General features: G+C 32.2%; 1 protein-coding gene across 5 annotated transcripts in view; it reads left to right on the top strand.

Moving 5' to 3' along the window:
- LOC145276954 (uncharacterized) overlaps positions 1 to 20,003 on the top strand; it is a 489,953-nt gene that overhangs the window by 349,877 nt on the left and 120,073 nt on the right. For 4 of the 5 annotated variants that reach the window (XM_080128473.1, XM_080128470.1, XM_080128471.1 and 1 more), the window contains one exon: positions 12,984 to 13,138. In XM_080128473.1, the coding sequence (XP_079984599.1) occupies positions 12,984 to 13,138 (155 nt within the window). Of the gene's footprint in view, positions 1 to 12,983; positions 13,141 to 20,003 lie in introns of all 5 variants that reach the window. The other variant, XM_080128472.1, reaches the window with a different exon arrangement.

Genomic DNA, 20,003 nt, shown 5'->3' on the forward strand with positions numbered 1-20,003 from the left:
TGTGGGGTCTGCGTTCGCGCCTGGCCTCCATAGAATGGAAATAGGCACAAACTTTAATAAAGACTTTTGATATCTATCTGCGTAAGTATACTTTGATAATTATGTTTCAGTTTGAAGAAACATGGTATAATAAAATTATGGGGTGTTCGTTCGCGCCTGACCTCCATAGAATGGAATTATGTCACAAAGTTTAACAAGGTTTTTTAATATAGATTCACAGAATATTGTGATAAGTGTTTTAGTGTATACAGGTATGGTATAATAAATTATGGGGTTTATCTATTTTATGTTTACTTTCATCATATTTTGCTTTGGTTTTGATACCCCCAAATTCGAAGCTATCTCTTTACAACCCTTCCTTTTCATAACCTATCATACTTTCATAAATCAGAGTCTATGTTCTGTAGGCTGTTTTTGAACTCAGTCAACGACGGGGACTTTTGCTAGTATATATATATATATATAAACAAATAAATGTTACTAAAGACCAGTTAATCTTATCTACCTGGATAAGATTTTTGTGTTTTAACTTATTTTAAAACGTTTATTTACTTTGAAAAAAAAAACAAGTGTTATGCATGTTAAGTTAGAACTAAAACACATTGTGCTCTCGTAGGATTCATATCAACCCTCAATAAATACTCAAAAATCGAAAATTAAACAAAATACTTGGTCCAGTAAAACAAAAATCAGTCTCTCACATATGTGTTTTCACATTTGAGAAAATGTAAGCACATTTAAGATGTGTTTTTACAGTAATCGGGACAAAATAACAACTTTATAGTAAAATGTTTAGAGATTTATAAAGAATCGGAATCGGTTATTGCATCGAAATCAGTAATTGTATCAGAATCAGGAAATATTGGAATCGTCCCATCACTAATATATATATATATATATACACACACACACACACACATTAGAGGAGGCAACCCGATGTTGCCCGGTTGTAAAATATGCTTAAATATAATATTTTTATACGCACACACATTTTGTTATACATTTATTATATTGTGGAGGATGTTCAAATGACAAGATTGCCTGTTGCCAAAACTAGAATTGTGTTATACATTTTTCTTTGACCAGAAAAATAATAAGAAAGTAAGAAAATACATTGTAAGAACTGAAACCTTCCATTGATAAAGTGATCCGTTTCCATACTGACAGCTGTATCAAGAATAAGCTTTTATTTTCTGCCATCTCGTCGAGATTCTTGAAGGTTTTAAAACACTTCCAGGAGACGTTCGCTTTTTCTTTTTTTGTCTTTTCTTTTTAGAGAGAGATACATGTGCAGCTTTTATTTTGGTTGCAGATTCTACTCTTATAATATGCCGACTTTTTCCTTCATTTTTTTTTATATCAAACATACGCTGGTGGAGATTTCTTTCGCAATTCTATCAAAGTGATCTCTTTTTTTTTTTTATTTTTTTTTATTTATTGATTTGTGACTAGCTGACATATTTGGATGCACATGCACACTCTTGGAAGAACAATGGAGAACAATAACAAGCTTCCATACGAAAATAGAATGATTCGATGATACAGTTAAATGTTATTCTAAATCATAGAATTCTAAAGTCTAAACAAAATGATATGCATGAATATAACTACACACACAAGATTATTCTTAGCATGCTATTAGCAGCGTTGCACAACCGGAAGATATAAGATTTGACTCCAACTCTTAGAATTCCAGAATATCCGATTCAAGCTTCTAACTCCTTATTCAAACTGTTGATTCTTCAAATGAAAAAATCTGACTCCAACTCCAACCATGTTTATGAGTTATATATATATATATATATATATATATATATATATATATATATATATATATATTAGTGTTATAGACAAGGTCTATAAGAGCAAGGAGTATCGCAGTTATGAAAAGCTCAATAGCCTATAGCTATCTATAGAAAAGCTGAGGGTTTAATAATTGTGAAATTATCTAGTTTACATAGGGGGGGGTGACTATATAAAGTAAAAATCTGTGTATGCGAGAACTCAACCTATATACTCAATGAATTTTTTATCTACAGACTTGAAATTTGGTATATAGAGTATTCAGACATGTGGAAAACTTTTTATTCGGTTTTCATCTGGAAAAAAGAGCTGTTAAGGGGTCCAAATTAAAAATTGGTATGTGGAGGGGGGTCATTGGATTTTTATCTGTCAACTGTTTCCTGAATGCGCATGCACAAATTGTTCACATGACAGATTAATTATGTTAAGAATAAGTAGGTTTGAAAACACTTTTTTTAAAGATAGTGTCAAGCTGGCCTTATGGTTATTGTACTTGACTCGCTGTCTGTAGGTTTTGGTTTCATCTCAGCTTGAGTAATTTTTTTCTTTTTTTTATTACAAAATGTGAACTGTTTAGAAATAAACAATGCTCGCATGCACATGTCAGTTTCTTTCCGTTTTTTTTTTTTGTTTTTTTTAATGAATTAAACGTTACGTTTAATACCTACAGTATTTCTGTTTATAATAAACTCATTAGAATTCTGCATTAATTAAAATATATTATATATTTATATATTATTTATGTGTATTTTACAACCGAGCAATGCCAGACAACTTGCTAGTATATATATATATATATATATATATATATATATATATATAGTAAATAATTATATATATATATATATATATATATATATATATATATAGTAAATAATTATATATATATATATATTGTTATGAAAAAAAAGAACGTTATATGTGCATTAACGTTTCATCTTTATATCAAGTCTTCATCGGAATGATTAAATTGGAAGAAAATAAAATACCAGTACAATATTTGAAAATATACTTGTGAAAAGGATGTCTTTGTTCTAGTTCAGAATTAAAAACTTGTTGGCATTTCAAAATATGCCTGGCATTATGGAGTAATATACATATTTTAAAATGCCAACCACTTTTTTTTTCGTTCTGAAATAGAACAAAGACATCCTTTTCACAACAAGTATATTTTCAAATATTGTACTGATATTTTTTTTTTTTTTTCTTTTTTTTTCTTTTTTTTTTTTTTTTTTTCAAATTTAATCATATATAACACTAGCGAGGGGTACCCGGCGTTGCCTGGGTGTTTGTAGGTGTGTGTGTGAAAAAAAAAACAGGTGCCTGTGAAAAAAAAAAAGCCTTGATGACGCACAGTTGGAAAATAGTAAAGTGTGAAAAAAAAAAAAACAGGTGCGCGTTTTTGATTGACGTGACGGCGATAGCTATTCAGCAGTTAGCATTTTGTGCGGGGACAGTTTTTAATGAAGTCAATAAATCGGTTTGTTTGTTTTTAAAAACCCGCTCCCTCGTCTCGAAATGAAAGCTACCGTCTTATATGACGAAGTCGACATTGACCAAACATTACTTAGCTCTCTAGAGACCACTGGCTCTGGGCCTGTGACTAGAGTCGAGTTTCGCTTTTTTTTTTTTTATATCGAAAACCGAATGTAACGCATGCATGCTGATGCGGGGAAATGTGGAATAATTAACGTTTGAAAGTCAATAAAATTAAATAGACAGGCGAGCTCCGTGGTTAACTGCTAGATATTACAATTTATAGATGATATAAAAAGTTTTAAGAAGTTGTGAAGCGAGCGAGCGCTTCTCTGAAAGAAGCCTTTTGTGTACATGGAGGAAAAGCGTACATACATACATACATACATTTTCACTTTTATATTTATAGACTAGTGAGGGTACCCGGCGTTGCCCGGGTGTTTGTAGGTGTGTGTGTGTGAAAAAAAATTGGTGCCCGTGAAAAAAAATGCCTTGACGATGCGCAGTTGGAAAATAGTAAAGTGTGAAAAAAAAACAGGTGCGCGTTTTTGATTGACGTGATGGCGATAGCTATTCAGCAGTTAGCATTTTGTGTGGGACAGTTTTTAATGAAGTCAAATCGGTTTGTTTGTTTTTAAAAACCCGCTCCCTCGTCTCGAAATGAAAGCTACCGTCTGATATGACGAAGTCGACATTGGCCAAACGTTCACTGGCTCTGGGCCTGTGATTAGAGTCGAGTTTCGCTTTTTTTTTTTATATCGAAAACCGAATGTAACGCGTGCCGATGCGGGAAATGTGGAATAATTAACGTTTGAAAGTCAATAAAATTAAATAGACAGGTGAGCTCCATGGTTAACTGCGAGATATTACAATTTATAGATGATATAAAAAGTTTTAAGAAGTTGTGAAGCGAGCAAGCGCGTCTCTGAAAGAAGCCTTTTGTGGATATCAAGGAAAAGCGTACATACATACATTTTTGCTTTTATATATATAGATTACGCTAGCCAAAATGCACTTTCTTGGCCTTTAAGCTGGGATCAAAGTGTAGTCACTCAAAGTGTATTTATCTTGGAAGGGTACAATCCATTCTTCAACCTCCAACATCCTTTTTCTTTTTTTTTTTTAATTTTTTCTCCCGCTTAAATCCTACTCCTATTGAGAGACTCGCTTGCTTGTTTTCAGATCTGAATCGGAAAACAGTGAGCAGTCTGTAGAAGGAGGTCTTACTATAAGATTTTTTTCCCCCATTTTTATTCCAATGAATTTTTGTACGTAAATATAATTTAGAAAAATAAAATTGCTAGGAAATTTAGGCATATACTAAATAGGATGCCCACTAGTGTAAATGTGATTAGACATTTTTATTATTTTAAACAAAGAATGACTAACAGTCTACTTTTTTTTTTTTTTTTTTTTTTTTTTTTTTTTTTTTTAAATACTTTTGATGCCCATTTGCGTAATTTGTTTAAAATGTGATTTTTTTTTTTTTTTTTTTTTTTTTTTTTAAATATTTTCTTCAAATAAATATTTTAAAAGTGTAGTACCTGTTTTCTCCTGCTGGAGGAAGGAAAATCGTTTTTGACTGGAGATAAAGAAAAAGGAGTTTAAAAATGAAGTTGTTACACATACATTTTAAATTTTCTATTTTGTTGTCCATTCTCTCGGGCAATGCCAAGTAACCATGTTAGTAGTAAATCATAATAATCTCAATCTATATATATATAAAAGGCAAAATGTGTGTGTTTGTATGTCTTGCAAAGACTTCTGACAGATATGTCGGAATGTGACAAAACTGGTATTGTTTTGAACCTCAATTTTTCGGACGACAAATGTCGAAAAATTGGCCCAAAACATTAATTCCTTCAACCTCAACTGGGCAGTTTTCTACAAGGAGGGGTCGTTTTTTTTTCGCCGATATTTTCATAAGTTATTGTCTCCTTTCGATTGACTAGCCTTAATTTCAACGTTCGTGACTTCCAGTTTGCCCTAGAAGGTACATACAGCGCCTAGCCTTCCCAAATGGTCACCCATCTGATACTGGCCAGGCTCAACGTTGCTTAAAAGTCTAGTTCAATATATACCTCATCAAATTTCTGTATTGACAAGATACAGACGCACGCAATGTTGTTTGATAGTTGTATTTATACACATGATGATAGTCTTCTTCAAAAAATTAATTTATACAATTTTGATTAATAGTTTTTTTGTTTTGTTTTTGTTTTTTGTTCTTTTAAAAACTATTGAATGTTTAAAAAAAAACATTTTGCTCTTTTAATTCAATCTTCAATTTGATATTGCTTCATAAAGTAATTATATGTTGGCTTGTGCTTAACAGACCAAATAAAATGTTCCTGCTTGACAAAATATCTAATGTAATATAGCCGTATTACATTAGATTTGTCATAAGCCGATAAAATGAATCATGATTATTAAGAGTCAGTTCTTTGATTAAAAAAAAAAAAAAATTCTTTAGTGCAATCCTGGCACTGCAGCTCAATTCACAGAAAAAAAACAAAAAAAAACTAGCTAATAAACCGTTTCATTTTTAAAGCTTTCTCGGCGCTTCTATATTATACAAACATAAAAATATTAACTTTCAAGTAAAAAAAAAATAGTACCTACATAATTGCCATGTCACAAATAGTAACATCTCCAAAAATTATGGAAAACTATAAAATAGAAAAATAATTAATAATAAATAACTGTTTTCGATAAAGTTTATATCAGGACTGAATTTTGTCTGACATTTTTAATTACGTCTGTCATGCATAAGCATGTCATAAAAAACTCAACTTAATTATCTCCTCTGTCAACTTATCCCTTTTTTTAGTGAGCGTAATATAGTGACTTCGCTTCCATTTACAAATTTCTTTCATTAATAATTATTTTTCTTTATCGTTTGCCATAATTTTTGGATATGTTACTATTTGTGACATAATTATGTGGGTACCATTTGTTTCACTTGAAATTTAATTTTTTTTTTTTTTTTTTTTTTTTTTATAATATGGAAACAACCTTATCTCAGTTGTAACATCAGGTGTCCTTAGTTCCGGCATTTCACAATTCATACAAGACATTTGACTGATAATAGCCAATTGTAGGAATGATCCCTAAGAAACTGCTAGTATCTATTCCCTTCCCTGGTGCTACCAGATCAGGCTGTCTGAAGATATTCGCTTCCTTACTCAAATGCATCATACATTAAAAACCTTTTATTTTTGCCTTTTAACTGTTTGTAAAACTCAATCATGTTCTAAAAAATAAAAACAGTTGTCCCCTTTCCCTTTCATCTTCCTCTCTTTTTCTTCCTCCCTCACTTCCCTACTGACTTAAACAATAATATTATAATCTTCTCCTTTTCCCAAACTCAATCATGCTCTGCAGAGCTCAGTAATAAAACCCGAACCCACTATAAGGCAACCAAATCAAGTACTATAGAACTTGAGCATAAAAACTTTCTATAAATTACTGGATTCAGCATGAATAACCCAAAAGGGGTTAATGTGCCAAGCTAATCAAAAACCTTGATTCCAGTAAAGCAACCGTCCCTGACGGTATTCCAATTATAGTACTCAAAAGACTTCAAGCAGAACTAGGGCCCATCCTTACAAAACTGTTTAAACGTTGTCTTAAGGAGAATTGCTTCCCATCACCCTGGAAAATCTCATCATGCCCTGTATTTAAGAATTCAGGTGATCGTTCATCCCCCTCTCAGTACAGGCCAATAAGTCTCCTGTGCGTCATAAGTTGCTGGAATCTGTGTTAAATAGAGAAGTAATCAATCATCTCAGCAAAAATAACCTTCTTAGTGACACTCAATATAGTTTCCGTTCTGCTATATCTACAGATGTGCTTACAGTTATATCTCATAGGATTAGCGAATCTCTCGACGGAGGCAACCTTTCTAGGGCAATTGCTCTTGACATATAAAAGGCCTTTGTTAGAGTATGGCATAAAGGTTTACTTCACAAGATCTCCAGCTACAGTATAGCTGGAAATGTCTTAATTATTTAATCATTTCTCTCTGATAGGTTCATAAGAGTAGTGGTTGATGGGCAGAAATCAGAAGTTCACAGTGTTAATGCTGGAGTCTCTCAGGGGTCCATCCTTGGCCCAACTCTCTCCCTGATCTACATTAATGATCTTCCAAATCACATCCTTACATCATTCGTAGACATATATGCTGATGACACTACTATCTATGGTAGCCATCTAAGATCGTAAACGACCAAATTCTCTCTTTGATTCTCTCTCCTCTGATCTTGAGCAAATGGTACAGTGGGTGAAGATGTGGCTGGTTACTTTTAATGCATCTAAAACCAAGCTTTTATCTTTACATCATCAACGCTCTGATCCACATCTGACATCAATTGAAATGAATGGTTCTCGTCTTGGGGAGACCTCATGTTTTGACAAGCTTCTGAGCTTGACCTTTACTCCTAATCTGGAATGGAACACATATATTAAATCCGTTGCCAAGGCCGCTGGAAACATGGTGGGATCCTTCTATCGATCCAGTAGATATCTCACTGCTGATGTAATTCTCTATCTATATGAGCCAGGTACGTCCAAGGATGGAATACTGTTGCCACATCTGGGCAGGAGCTGCTAGAAAGGACTTATCTTGCCTTGATAGAGCTCAAAATAGACTTCATAGCCTCGTAGGGATGTCCTTTTCTCTTCCCTACAACCTCTTTCTCACAGAAGAGATGTTGCGAGTTTGTCTCTGCTTTATCGATATTTTCATGGAAAGGGCTCGACTGAGCTCCAATCTTTCACAAGAAACACCCATCTAGCAGAAAACACTATCAATAACTTCCCCCCACTCTTTATCTGTGCCTAAACCTAAACGTAGATTCCATGAACAAAGCTTCTTTCTTAGAACTGCACGCCCGTGGAATTGTCTTCCGTTTTCCTGCTTTCTAGCTGACTACAATATGGTTGTCTTCAAGTCCAACGTAAACAAGTTTTTGCTGAGCCGTTCCATATAAGTTAACAAATTTACCGAATTTCCATTACTGACGATTACTATATTGTCCGATTTATACTGTTCACTCTTTAACCCTTATCCTCGAGTGGCCTCTTGGCCTTGATAAGTGGTGATGCCTATGTAAAATAAAAAATAAAATAACTAAAAATAATTTAACTCTATTTCTTTTCCATCGCCTGAGGATGTAACACAAGGCCAGAAGATAGGCAGAATCGAGCCAGCACCACCTAAAGAAGAAACATTTTGGTTTCCTTTTGGAAAGTCTCATTTGCATTCTCTGGTTGGAATACCTTAAGCAGTTAGGAATAAACTACCTCCAAAGTGAGAGAGGCAAGGCCTGGGAATGTGGACTGCCCAGGACCAATGCCACAACCTGACAGAGAAAAGATCACCAAAATGGTCCAGTTGCCATCAGATTGATTGTAGAGAATGGATCCTTGACTGATATATTTGCAATGGTGTCTCACTGATTCTACTTTCGTTTGCCCCCTATTCTAAGTGAAAGTAGAAACCAGGAGACAACAACTACATGAGAACCATTGCAATCAGAAGTCTCCTGACAACTGAATCTGCAGAGAAACTGCTTGGATGTTTCAGTGCATTTCCCTAGCTATCAGCAGAAAAAAAAATGCTGTGTCATCCTGCAATGTCTAATTCTTTGCCCTTGTGTGGCAGCAAATAATGGAGACTTGTTGAAATAATGTTTTGTTTGCTTAAAAAGTTTCTATAAATACTGAAATGTTAAGAATGGCCATTTAGCATAGATCAGATGAAAGTTATTCTATTATGCATAGAAATGTCTCGAATTTTTTTATGAAGTATTTTGTTGTCAGTATGTATAAAATTATCTTTGTCAGTGAATTGTGGCCATCGAGGCCGACAATGTTACTGTATTCATTGCCATGGTTTTCTTGTAAAAAAAAAAAAAGCAACCTCCACATGCAGGTCCTTGTGTTGTGAATTTTAGCACACCATATTCGGATTTTAATAAACTATTATAAAAAGGAACCTTAGTCACTTTATAATCGTTTGACACTAATATGGAAGGTAGAACGTGAACCTTGAGTTTACTTTTGGCAGTCCCCTAACGTTCTTTCCCCCCCCCCTACTATTTAGTCCTTTATTCTTCACATTTCATGAACAGTGTTTCTGATAAAGGGGTAAAAATTGCTGTTTTCTGGATTGGCTGTTACTTTGTGTGATTGACTTTTACTTGACATATGACTACTAAATATTTTCGTTTGTTAGCCAAACCCAATGTACCCAATGAACCCTTGGTCATTGTGACGCGCTAAAAAGTAATCTGTACTTATCTATGACCAAGGGTTCATTGGGTACCTGGATAATAGGAGAAATATAAGGGCCTGTTATTCACGCAGTGAAGATATACATAGTAACACCACAGGCATTACAACACAGGCATTACAACTAAAGAATTGCAAATATTTTATTATAAATGTTGTCTCAATCAAGAAGGATTTTTTACCTTCACTGACCGAAATTAGAAAAGATGAAGTGTAGCATCGGAACAGATACTACACTTTGTTTCTAGCCAAAAGATGTTCTTGAGACGTATCAGAAACTAGTAATTTAGCATCTTTATAACCTTTTTATCAAACTTGTTAAAATTATTAAATTGTATAATTATTTTATGTATCGATTTTCAGTATTTACTTCAACAGTGCTCAATGTGAGTAAAGCTTGGAAAAATAAAATATATTTATAGCAATTTATTTGCCATAAATATATTTCCGTAACACACACACACACACACACACATAATATCTCTCTCTCTCTCTCTCTCTCTCTATATATATATATATATATATATATATATATATCTATATATATATATATATATATATATTATATACACACGTGTGTGCATTGGTAAAATGTTTTTTTTTTTTTTTGTAATTATATATCATTCTTTTTGTATACCAATCCTTTTTGTGTAGATGCTCAAAGTATGTTAAATATAACAGGGCACATTTTATATATATATATATATATATATATATATATATATATATATATACCCACACACATACAAACATTATTGGTTATGTGCATACATGTTTCGGTGGAATCCTCATTCAAGAAGACCACTTCATCAGACCAAAAAGGAGCAATCTGTATGTGTACACATGTACCCAATAATGTTTGTATAATAAACAGACTATATACCAGCTCTGTCATCCATTGAGCACTATTTAATAATTACACGGGTTTCATTGGATTTACCTCTGGGAAACCAATCTATACAACCATGATACATCCACACACACACACACACACGCACGCACGCACGCACGCACGCGCGCGCGTATAATTGAAGAAGGTTGGGGATTATATCCTCGAAATATGATAAGATCCAAGATGAGAACGGTCGTCTGAATAATACAAATTATGTTGTTCTTGATGAGTGTATACAACTTTTGTGTGAATATGATACGATACAAAGTTAAAAATTTATGTATTTATTTTTGTTTAAGTAAACATTGTTGGTTGCTGAGTCTTTTAAATAAGGATTTACTTTACAAATGGCCAAATGCTTTTGTTTGTCAGTTTTGTCATTCAGTTGTAAGCTGACAAGATTTATTTTACTATTGTTATACTGGTTCTGTTTTGTTAGCATTCTCTCCCATTCTTTCTCTTTTTATCTTTCTCTATATAGTTCTTTCTCTTCTCTCAGCATTCTGCTTTTCTTTTTGTATCCTTATCCCCCCCACTCTCTCTTTCTCTCAGCATTGTTTTTCTCTTTATCTATTATCTTAATCTATTAACCCCCCCTCTCTCTCTCTCTCTCTCGACATTCTGCTTTTTTTCTTTCTCTTGTATCTTTATCTGTTATCTTGATCTATTTAAATCACCCTTCTCTCTCTCTCTCTCTCTCTCTCTCTCTCTCTCTCTCTCTCTCTCTCTCTCTCTCTCTCTCTCTCTCTCTCTCTAATGGACGCTAAAAAAAAAGCTCTTTGTTACAGCTTCTCTTGTCTTTTCTTTTTCACTTTCAGTATTCACTCATAACGATGCTTTCCATTTCAGCATCTGTTTTTATTTTTTTTATTATTTTTATTTTAGGGTGTTTGACAAATGCATCTTTGGAATGTTTATGTAGGCATCAGAAATTTATACCTATTAGCTTGTTTTATTTTTTTTATTGTCAGAAGTATTGAATAAAATATGTTGCTAACATGATATAATAATATACAAGGTGCTTGAGTGGAATTTGATGATTGTTGGGATGGAGGGGGGAAGGTCAATTTCCTCTACTTCAAACTGCTACTTAAAAAGCGAATGCTGTATAGATCAGAAAGAGTAATAGCAAAATTGTCCATATTTTTGTCATTCAAATTAGCCCAACTTTGGCATAGCATAAATGGAACGTCTTATTACTAATTGAGATTTGGTGTCAGTCTAAAGTTGAAACTATACTATTTCTATCTTTTACTGCTCTCTTCATAGAGGGGGGGGGGGGGGTAGTGTAATATCTGTTCTGTTATCATGATACCGTTCCCACAGGAATTACCTCCTTTCTTTATACTACCCGGAGGATTTATTGGTAGTAGTATATGATAAAAGCTTTATAGGAATCTTTCATCTATTATATATAAAGGAGAGATGAATGACTTACATCATCATCATCATTATTATTATTATTAATAATAATAATAGAGAGAGGAATGGGCTGGGCAGAAGTGAAAGAGCGGTGAAGGAGATGGATGTGGAAAAAATGGGAAAGGGAGAAAGAGAGATGGCTTGAGATAGGTAGAGAGATAGAAGTTTTAATACAAAAATGTTACACATTTTTAAAAAAAAATTTTTAAATGGCCGCGGGTAATGTTGGGTAGCCCTGCTAGTCAAGAAATAAAGAATACTGTCACTTGACTAAGCTGTGAACAGTATAAAATATTAATACTTATCTGTATCTACCTGGCGTTGCCTGGGAGTTTTTTTTTACATTTATTGTTTTTATTTATTTTTTACTAAGATTTTGAAACTTGAATTTAATTATTACGGTACCATTTGGTCATTAAATTATCAATTTAATCAAATGGTTATAAAAACTATAACTAACTGACCGATTCTAGCATTGACCGGTTGGGGTGGGGTGAGTAACCGAAACTCTTGCTCCTAGCTAACTATTTAATTTCTTGATTTATGTAAATGTCAATATTTTCAAGTTTTAAAAAAAAAATCCTCTATATTTAGAAATAAAAAAATCCGAATTGGTAATTGTATCGGGAGTTATGGAAGAATATTAAAATCGTCCCATCACTACTCATTGATACTTATTAGCAGGGTAACCTGACGTTGCCCGGAATTGAATGATAATCAACGAATGTTTCACACCCCCATATTTTTTATTGTGATCTTAATCAATAAAATTAGCCTATTTTTCAATCCAATCGATTGATTGCTTGCTCTCATTGGGGAACCATCGCAATGCACCTGGAGGAAACTTCACATGCCTCTCATAGTGACTGTTTATAAAATATTGTAGTTTACATTGCACTGTAAAGAATCTGCTGTTTATAAAATTATTTTTATATATAATGGCTTCACTTAAAGTTTAAAATGCAAAAGTCAAGTATCATGGTTCAGTTGTGCTCTAAACTTAATAATACATTTTGCTTATGTTTTATTAATTAAAAAGAATACATTTTTTATTGAAAACTAATCCAACCTAATTTTTTGCTTTTATCTTTTTCAGGTTGAAGCGGCCTGCTCTCCAATGCAACCTGAAGTGCACGATATCGGAATAGACACATGTAGTGTTGGAGTTATTACGGAACCAGAGTGCCTTGGTCCTTGTGAGCCAGGGACCAGTGTTACCCTTGAGGGCATAGTGTGGCATGAAACGGAAAATGGTGAGAATTCTATAAACTTGGATGGAAACAAATGAAACACATTGTTGTTTTTTTTTATCTATAAATTACATTGCAGAATTGTTTTGTTGAGAAAAAAAAAAAAAAATAGATAAAAAAAATATATATCCAGGAAGCAACAAAATCAAAAACATTTTTAAACCACCATCTTTTAAAAATCAATTTTTTTATTATTTATTATTCGAATCCTGCTATTATAATATTTTTTAATATTTCAATTTGTTTGATTACGACCAAATTAAAGCTGATCTGATATTACGCATCATCTTTTTAGTTCCCAGTCAGTGAAGAAATTTTTCCAGACCGAGGCAATTTTCATTTTAGTGTTCATGCAGAATCAGGTTGGATTAATTTTCAATAAAAAAAAAAAAAACGCAAATAGTATAAATAAATTTTGATCACGTCTGAATTTTGCTTTTGCTTGTATATTTGATTTGAGAACAATTAATTTTAAAATTGATGTGGTCTAAATATTTTTGGACGATGATATTAGATATTTATCAATTATTTTTTTGCATTCCATTAAACGATCTCGTTTTGTAAAATATGTGTGAAAGGTGATAATGTAAGTATGAGTGCATTATAATACGTATGATTTACGTTGCATTAAAAAGTATTGTCACAATTTCAGAGCATTGCTTCCACCTTTTATTAGAATAATTTAAAAAAAAAAAAAAATCTTTAAATGGTATTTTTCTGTACAAGTTCTTACACGTTTTAGTTTATATATAAATATGGTTAGCAACACGTACTGAAGACGTGTGTGTGCCGAGTTCAAATCCAGTTCCTTCCACAGAAACACTTTCATCAGACCAATACTTGACCTTGTGCCTAATCTCCTGGAAAGGAGGTAAATAAAGTAAAAAAGGCATTTTAAGAGCTACGATTAAGGTTAAAGGTCAAGGTTGTATAAGATGCAGAACTTTATTGGCTGCATCAGATGTCAGGTAGTAAAGAATCGGAACTTATCACCAAAAGTATGATATTCACCTTGATCTTTGACATGGACGTTCCAAAGCTAAATCAGTTCAATCATGACCGATATTTGGTTAAAGTTTAGTAGTGATTAGTCAAGTGATATGGACACCAGACTGTAAGCAAACAAACAAACTGTGGCTAAGATATTAACGACACTGTAAATCTGAGTGTGCCAAGTTTGAACCCAGTTCCTTCCAAAGAAACACCTTAGACACTTGACCTTGTGTCTAACCTCCTATAAAGAAGGTAAATAAAATGACTGCACATTTTGGTACCAGTTGTAGCGGCGAGTCCTCGTAATTTAGACATAATTTTTTAAACTTGGCAAATATCTTCATTTTTTCCCTTTGATAAACTCAGTATGAGATTTTCATCTATATTTTTGACTTTTGCCATTTTTATTTAAATTCGTTATTATAATCTGTACTGGTAGTTTAAAATAAGTAAATAATTATACCATTAGGTTTTAAATTAAAAAAAAAAATTATTTTATTTTTTCAAAATCTTTTTTGGGAATCCACAATTAGGCTCAAGTTTTTCCAATACCGACTCTGTTACCCCCAAAAGTTCTGATTTTTCTGATTTCTAATTCCAATTAATCACCCCAACAATAATAAATAGATTCTAAAACGTTTAATACATGAGATTTTGTGAAGAATTTTAAAGCTAGAAATTACTGTCTATTCAGCAGTTTAAATACATTCAAATTCCTTTAAAATTTTCAAAGATCACAAACTAATTCATTTTTTTCTTTTTTTTTTTCCCCCCCCCCCTCTCCAATTATTAAAAAAAGATGGCTGGCTTGTTTACAAGCATACAGAAATGCATTGTGGTGAATTCAATTTTGTAATTACATTATTTTTTAAAAAATTTTTACATAGGATTATTTTTTAAGTTCATTATGGTATTTTCCGCTATTGCATATTATTTCAATAAGTAATTGGTTTGAGTAAAATAATTAAAAAAAAAAAAACGGTACTTGTACATTTTAATCAAGATATTAAAAAATGAAAATATCAAAAAAAATTTCACTTAATTTCATCTAGTATTTTTTTTTTTTTTTTACAGCGAAAAAACAATTTGTTATGATACAGAGCAAAAGGTTTGATTTTTAGGAAGAAAAGCTAGTATTAAAGATGGGAAGGGAGTGTCAGCACTTTAACCCGAGTTATCTCCCCGTGGCGTTTCTAAAATCCAAAAAAAAATGTTAAAAACTCCAAGGTTTCTGCCTTCAACGTGCTGTCATAAAAACGTGTTTTTCCGCTGTAAAAAAAAAAACAAAACTACTCTATCAAATTAAGTGAAATTTTTTTTCAGAGATCTTCAATTCAAAACGGATACATACAATATAACTTTTTTTTTTCGATATTTTCATTTTTTTATGTCTTGATTAAACTGTACAAGTACGAAAAAAAAAACAATAGGAAATAATTAAACACATAATTATAAAAACACAAGAAATATGGATACACAGGCATATGAAATGCTCCATAACTGTATTTATGTAGAAATGATATGTTCCCCTCCCCTACTACTTTCCTTCCAAACACAAATGGAAGCTTTACATAGGATCATTCGTCACACAGCATGATAACTGATTTCTCTGCTATGATCACTTTTTTTGTAGAAATGCACTCTAGGTATCAATATTTTAATTTATATAGTACTTCATGCACTTTAGAGAGTCAATAATTTTCTGGTGCTTGTGTGGATTGATGATCTTTTAAATCAATGCATTTCAGGTGAAAATATTATTGCATAGTTATGTGTCGTGTCAAAATTAGTATAAATTCCAAAAATTACATGAAATGATCCAGTAGAAGAATAATTACAAGTAAAATATAGAATTTATCGAATTCTTGAGTGTTATCGTAAGTTTTACTGTGGAAGAGTTTTACGACTAATTCAGTATGATAAACTGATTTATCTCCCTTGACTTGAATTAAATTAAGGGTCCACAATTTTTAAACACAGAAGAATATAAGTAGATGTGTTTTTTTTTTTTTTTAAATACGGTGCTTCTGACGAGATTTTGTAGTCGATAAATGGAGTTTTCAGATAAAAAACGTATGGTTTCAACTGATTTTTTTTTTTTGTCAATTCTAATAAGTTACAATGGTAGCTTCCAAAGTATGCAGTTGAAATTACCTGAATATTACTGAATTATTAAACAAAACAACTTTAATTGTGTCAGCAGATGAAAACTTTCCGCCATCTTATTTAAATCAAAACGGAAAATTGCCTCCCTTTTGAACACTCTTCTGTGTCTTATAATCATTTTCATCAAATTCTGCTTTTTTATTTTCGTTAATAATTTTCTACCTTATCAATATTCGTAATTTTTGGGATATAATCAGCTTTAAAATATGAGGAATACGTAGATACCATTATTTTCATGTGAAATTCAATATTATGCTTTTCGAAATTTCGTTCCAATAGTGTAGAAGTGTCAAAAATACTACTAGCACATCTACTGGATTAATTTGTGTTAAATTAAGAGTTTGTCAATTTTAGACAGAATGTAATTATGAATGACTTTTTGTTAAAAATATTATTCACACATCTTCTACTAGATGATTTTTCATAGTTTTTTGAGTTCATACTAATTTTGATACAACCCATAAGTACGTAAGGTTTTCACCTAAAATGTGTTGATTTTAAAAGGTCGCCAATTTACACAAGCACCCATTTCCTTTAGTTTTCAATACTTTTATTATCTCCCTTTGTTTTACAATCTCCACTGTTATTTAAACGTCACTTTGTGTGCGTGTGTGTATGTGTGCGAGTTCCTTCCTCATAGGTTCCAAAACGACTGAACCTATCTCTTGCAAATTTCACACAAAGGTAATTTATATGTCTGGCAGTGTTCTTAGATATGTTCTGTATAAGTATAAAAAAAAAAAAAATCTGATCCTAAAAAGTTTTTTTGTCTTATAGATAAAAAAAATTTTTACAGGGGAATATTTTATGTTAGACTGTCCAAATGAGATAATTCTCAGCAAATCATTTCTTCTTAAAACAAAAAAAAAAAAAAACTATTGTCATCTGGAGATATAGCTCAGTGGTAGAGTATTCGACTACAGATTGAATGGTCCCTTGTTCAAATACAGGTGTATCGCACCATTTTAAATTTTTTCTTATGAATGAGTTCCATTTACGATAAAAGAAGAGGTTCCATTTAAAATCGCCGCAAATCATTTCTTCATTTGCATATTTTAAAACTAAACATTAATCAGAATTGGCTTTTCCAGGGCATTCATTGTCAAACCCAAATATCAGCTAAAGTGATATTGTAAACAAACACGGACGGACTTTAATGAATGACATTATCATTATTTTTATTTATCTTTTTTTATTTTTTTTATTTATTTTTTTATTTTTTTAATTAGTATACTGGGCAAATTATTCCGTGTAACATATAATAATCAATAGAGTATTGATTCTGTAATAATACATATGAAATCTGCATAAATTAAAATATCATGTTTAAGCATATTGTACGACCAGGCAATATGTGTGTATGTATGTGTGTGTGTGTGTGTATGTGTGTTAATTGGTAAAAGTGTTTGGCTTTTTGTAATCTATACATTTTGACTAAAAAATAAGTTACTTTAGAATGAAGACGTTACTTAACACAATAGGATTAATTTAATTATTGATGATTCTTATAGCTTTGTTCTCTGGAATTATTCCAAGAATCTACAATGAAAATATCAGTATCATAAAACCCTTCCTTTTACCTCTTTCTCCCTCCCCACACACCTCTCTCTATCTTTCTCTTTGACTAAATATTTGCTTAGCCTCCCTTACTATGGATCCTAAGATTCTATTTGTCAATATCATTAGATACAATCCATAAACATCTTGCAAAATACTTAACATGGTTATTTTAAAGTATGCACGATTCACTAAGTGCTGCCGCTAGCCTTCTGCAAAGAAATGTTTGTGCGAAATAATCTTAGCATAGATTTCTACTGGGACATTATACTACTACATGTGTGTGAGGGGGGGGGGTCATTTTTTTTTTTTTTTTTTCTCCTTCTCTTTTTTGCTCTCTACAATATTATAAAAAGGTCTTCAATTCACCAGAAATGCATTATGCAGTCTAGCAAAAGCAGATCCATTTTCAAAGTCTGCTTTTATGAATGCCCAAATAATGGTGGCAGTGGCAGTATCATCATCATCATCATCAGCAGCAGCAGCTGCTGTTTGTAAAAATCAGCATTTGATAAGAATGAATGATTCTTCCTTCCTCCTCTTCCTCCTTACCATTATTCCACCTTCTTCCTCCTTACCATCCTTTCCCCTCCTTCTCCCCCTTACTATTATCTCCTCTCTTTATATATATATTTTTTTTTCTACTGATATTCAGAAAATTCAAATCTGATTGAGCATTGACTTAAATTTTTTTTATTCTTAAAATTTTTTTAATCCATTTATTAAACCAACAGGACAAGTGCATAGGACGTTTCTGAATTTTTGAGATAGGATTCATTATTTGTATTATTTGGAATCTTCTGGCTACTGTTCTCATCTTTAGTGTCATTTTCACATTTTAGTCTATGTAACCCGTGATGCAGAGATTAAACTACTTGAAATAAATCAGTTGTAAAAGTGATATTCTCCTGAAGGTTCAATTCTCAGTGTGGGCGAGTGAAAAATAGAATTGCAAATTACTTAGGACCTCTATCCAGGCATGGCTGATGGAACAAGAGCATGCTACCCTCGTAAAGGGTTCCGTTTGAAATTCTGCCCAGATTCCAGAGTTTGGCAAGATACACCTGGAGAAGTTTGGAGATTACATCAACTGAAACGTTGTGAAAATGACACTCAAGATGAGAACAGTAGTCCAAAGAATTTGAATAATACTAAGTGGATAGGAATTTGACTTGGTTTGACTCTTGTTTGTCATACAGTTTCAACCTACTTAGTGAAATGTTTCACACAGAATATATCTTTTTATTTAAAAAAATAATGAAAAAAAAAATTAAATAAATCAATTCCAAATAAACTAGAAAGTTCAGGCAGCTTCTACTTTATTAAACTTTTTTTTTCTTCCATTTTCTTTTTCTTTTTTTTTTTTTTTTTTGCTATTTACATTTAATCTGCTTATTTGAATTTTCTTCCTCAGATTCAGTGTTATATTTTATATTGCATCAGTAAATCACGTTAAGCAGTTTCTATTACTAAAATTAAAAACGATCCCTCTCTTCCCCATCTCCCATCACACACACACACACAATTTTATTTCAGTTCATAAAAGTTTAAAAAAGTTTTATTTGATTTATTTTTCAATATGTCAACTCTTTATAACCTATCAGATCAAGAAACATTTTATTAAAGAGTATCTCACTTCTGACGTAATCCTCTACAATACAAGGGTCAAGTACATTATAAGATGGAATACTGTTGCCACATCTGTGGAGGTGCTGCTAAGAATATCCTTTCCTCCTTTGACAGATTACAAAACCAACTTTGAAATCTAGTGGTCGAGGATCTGTTCGTCTCCCTACTTTCTCTTTCTCACAGAAGAGATGCTGCTAGTCTGTTTCTGCCTTATCGATATTTTTATGATAGGTGCTGAACTGAGCTCCAATCTATGATCCCTCCCTGTAAAATGTTCACAAGAAATACTCGTCTAGTTACAACCACTGTCAACAACTTCCCTCACTTTCTATCTGTGCTTAAAACTAAACAAAAATTCCATGAGCAAAGTTTATTTCCTAGAACTTCCTGTCTGTGGAACACTATATTGTGGGGCTGCTTCTCGGCTTACTTCCACATGGTCATTTTCAAGTTCTTGTTGGTCATTTACAAGTTCTTGTTGAGTCGTCCTCTTAAATAATTTAGCTCTACTCAAATTCCAC

This window comes from Euprymna scolopes, chromosome 5 (assembly GCF_053919585.1).
Source record: "Euprymna scolopes isolate OS-2025 chromosome 5, ASM5391958v1, whole genome shotgun sequence".
NCBI classification, from domain to species: domain Eukaryota; kingdom Metazoa; phylum Mollusca; class Cephalopoda; order Sepiida; family Sepiolidae; genus Euprymna; species Euprymna scolopes.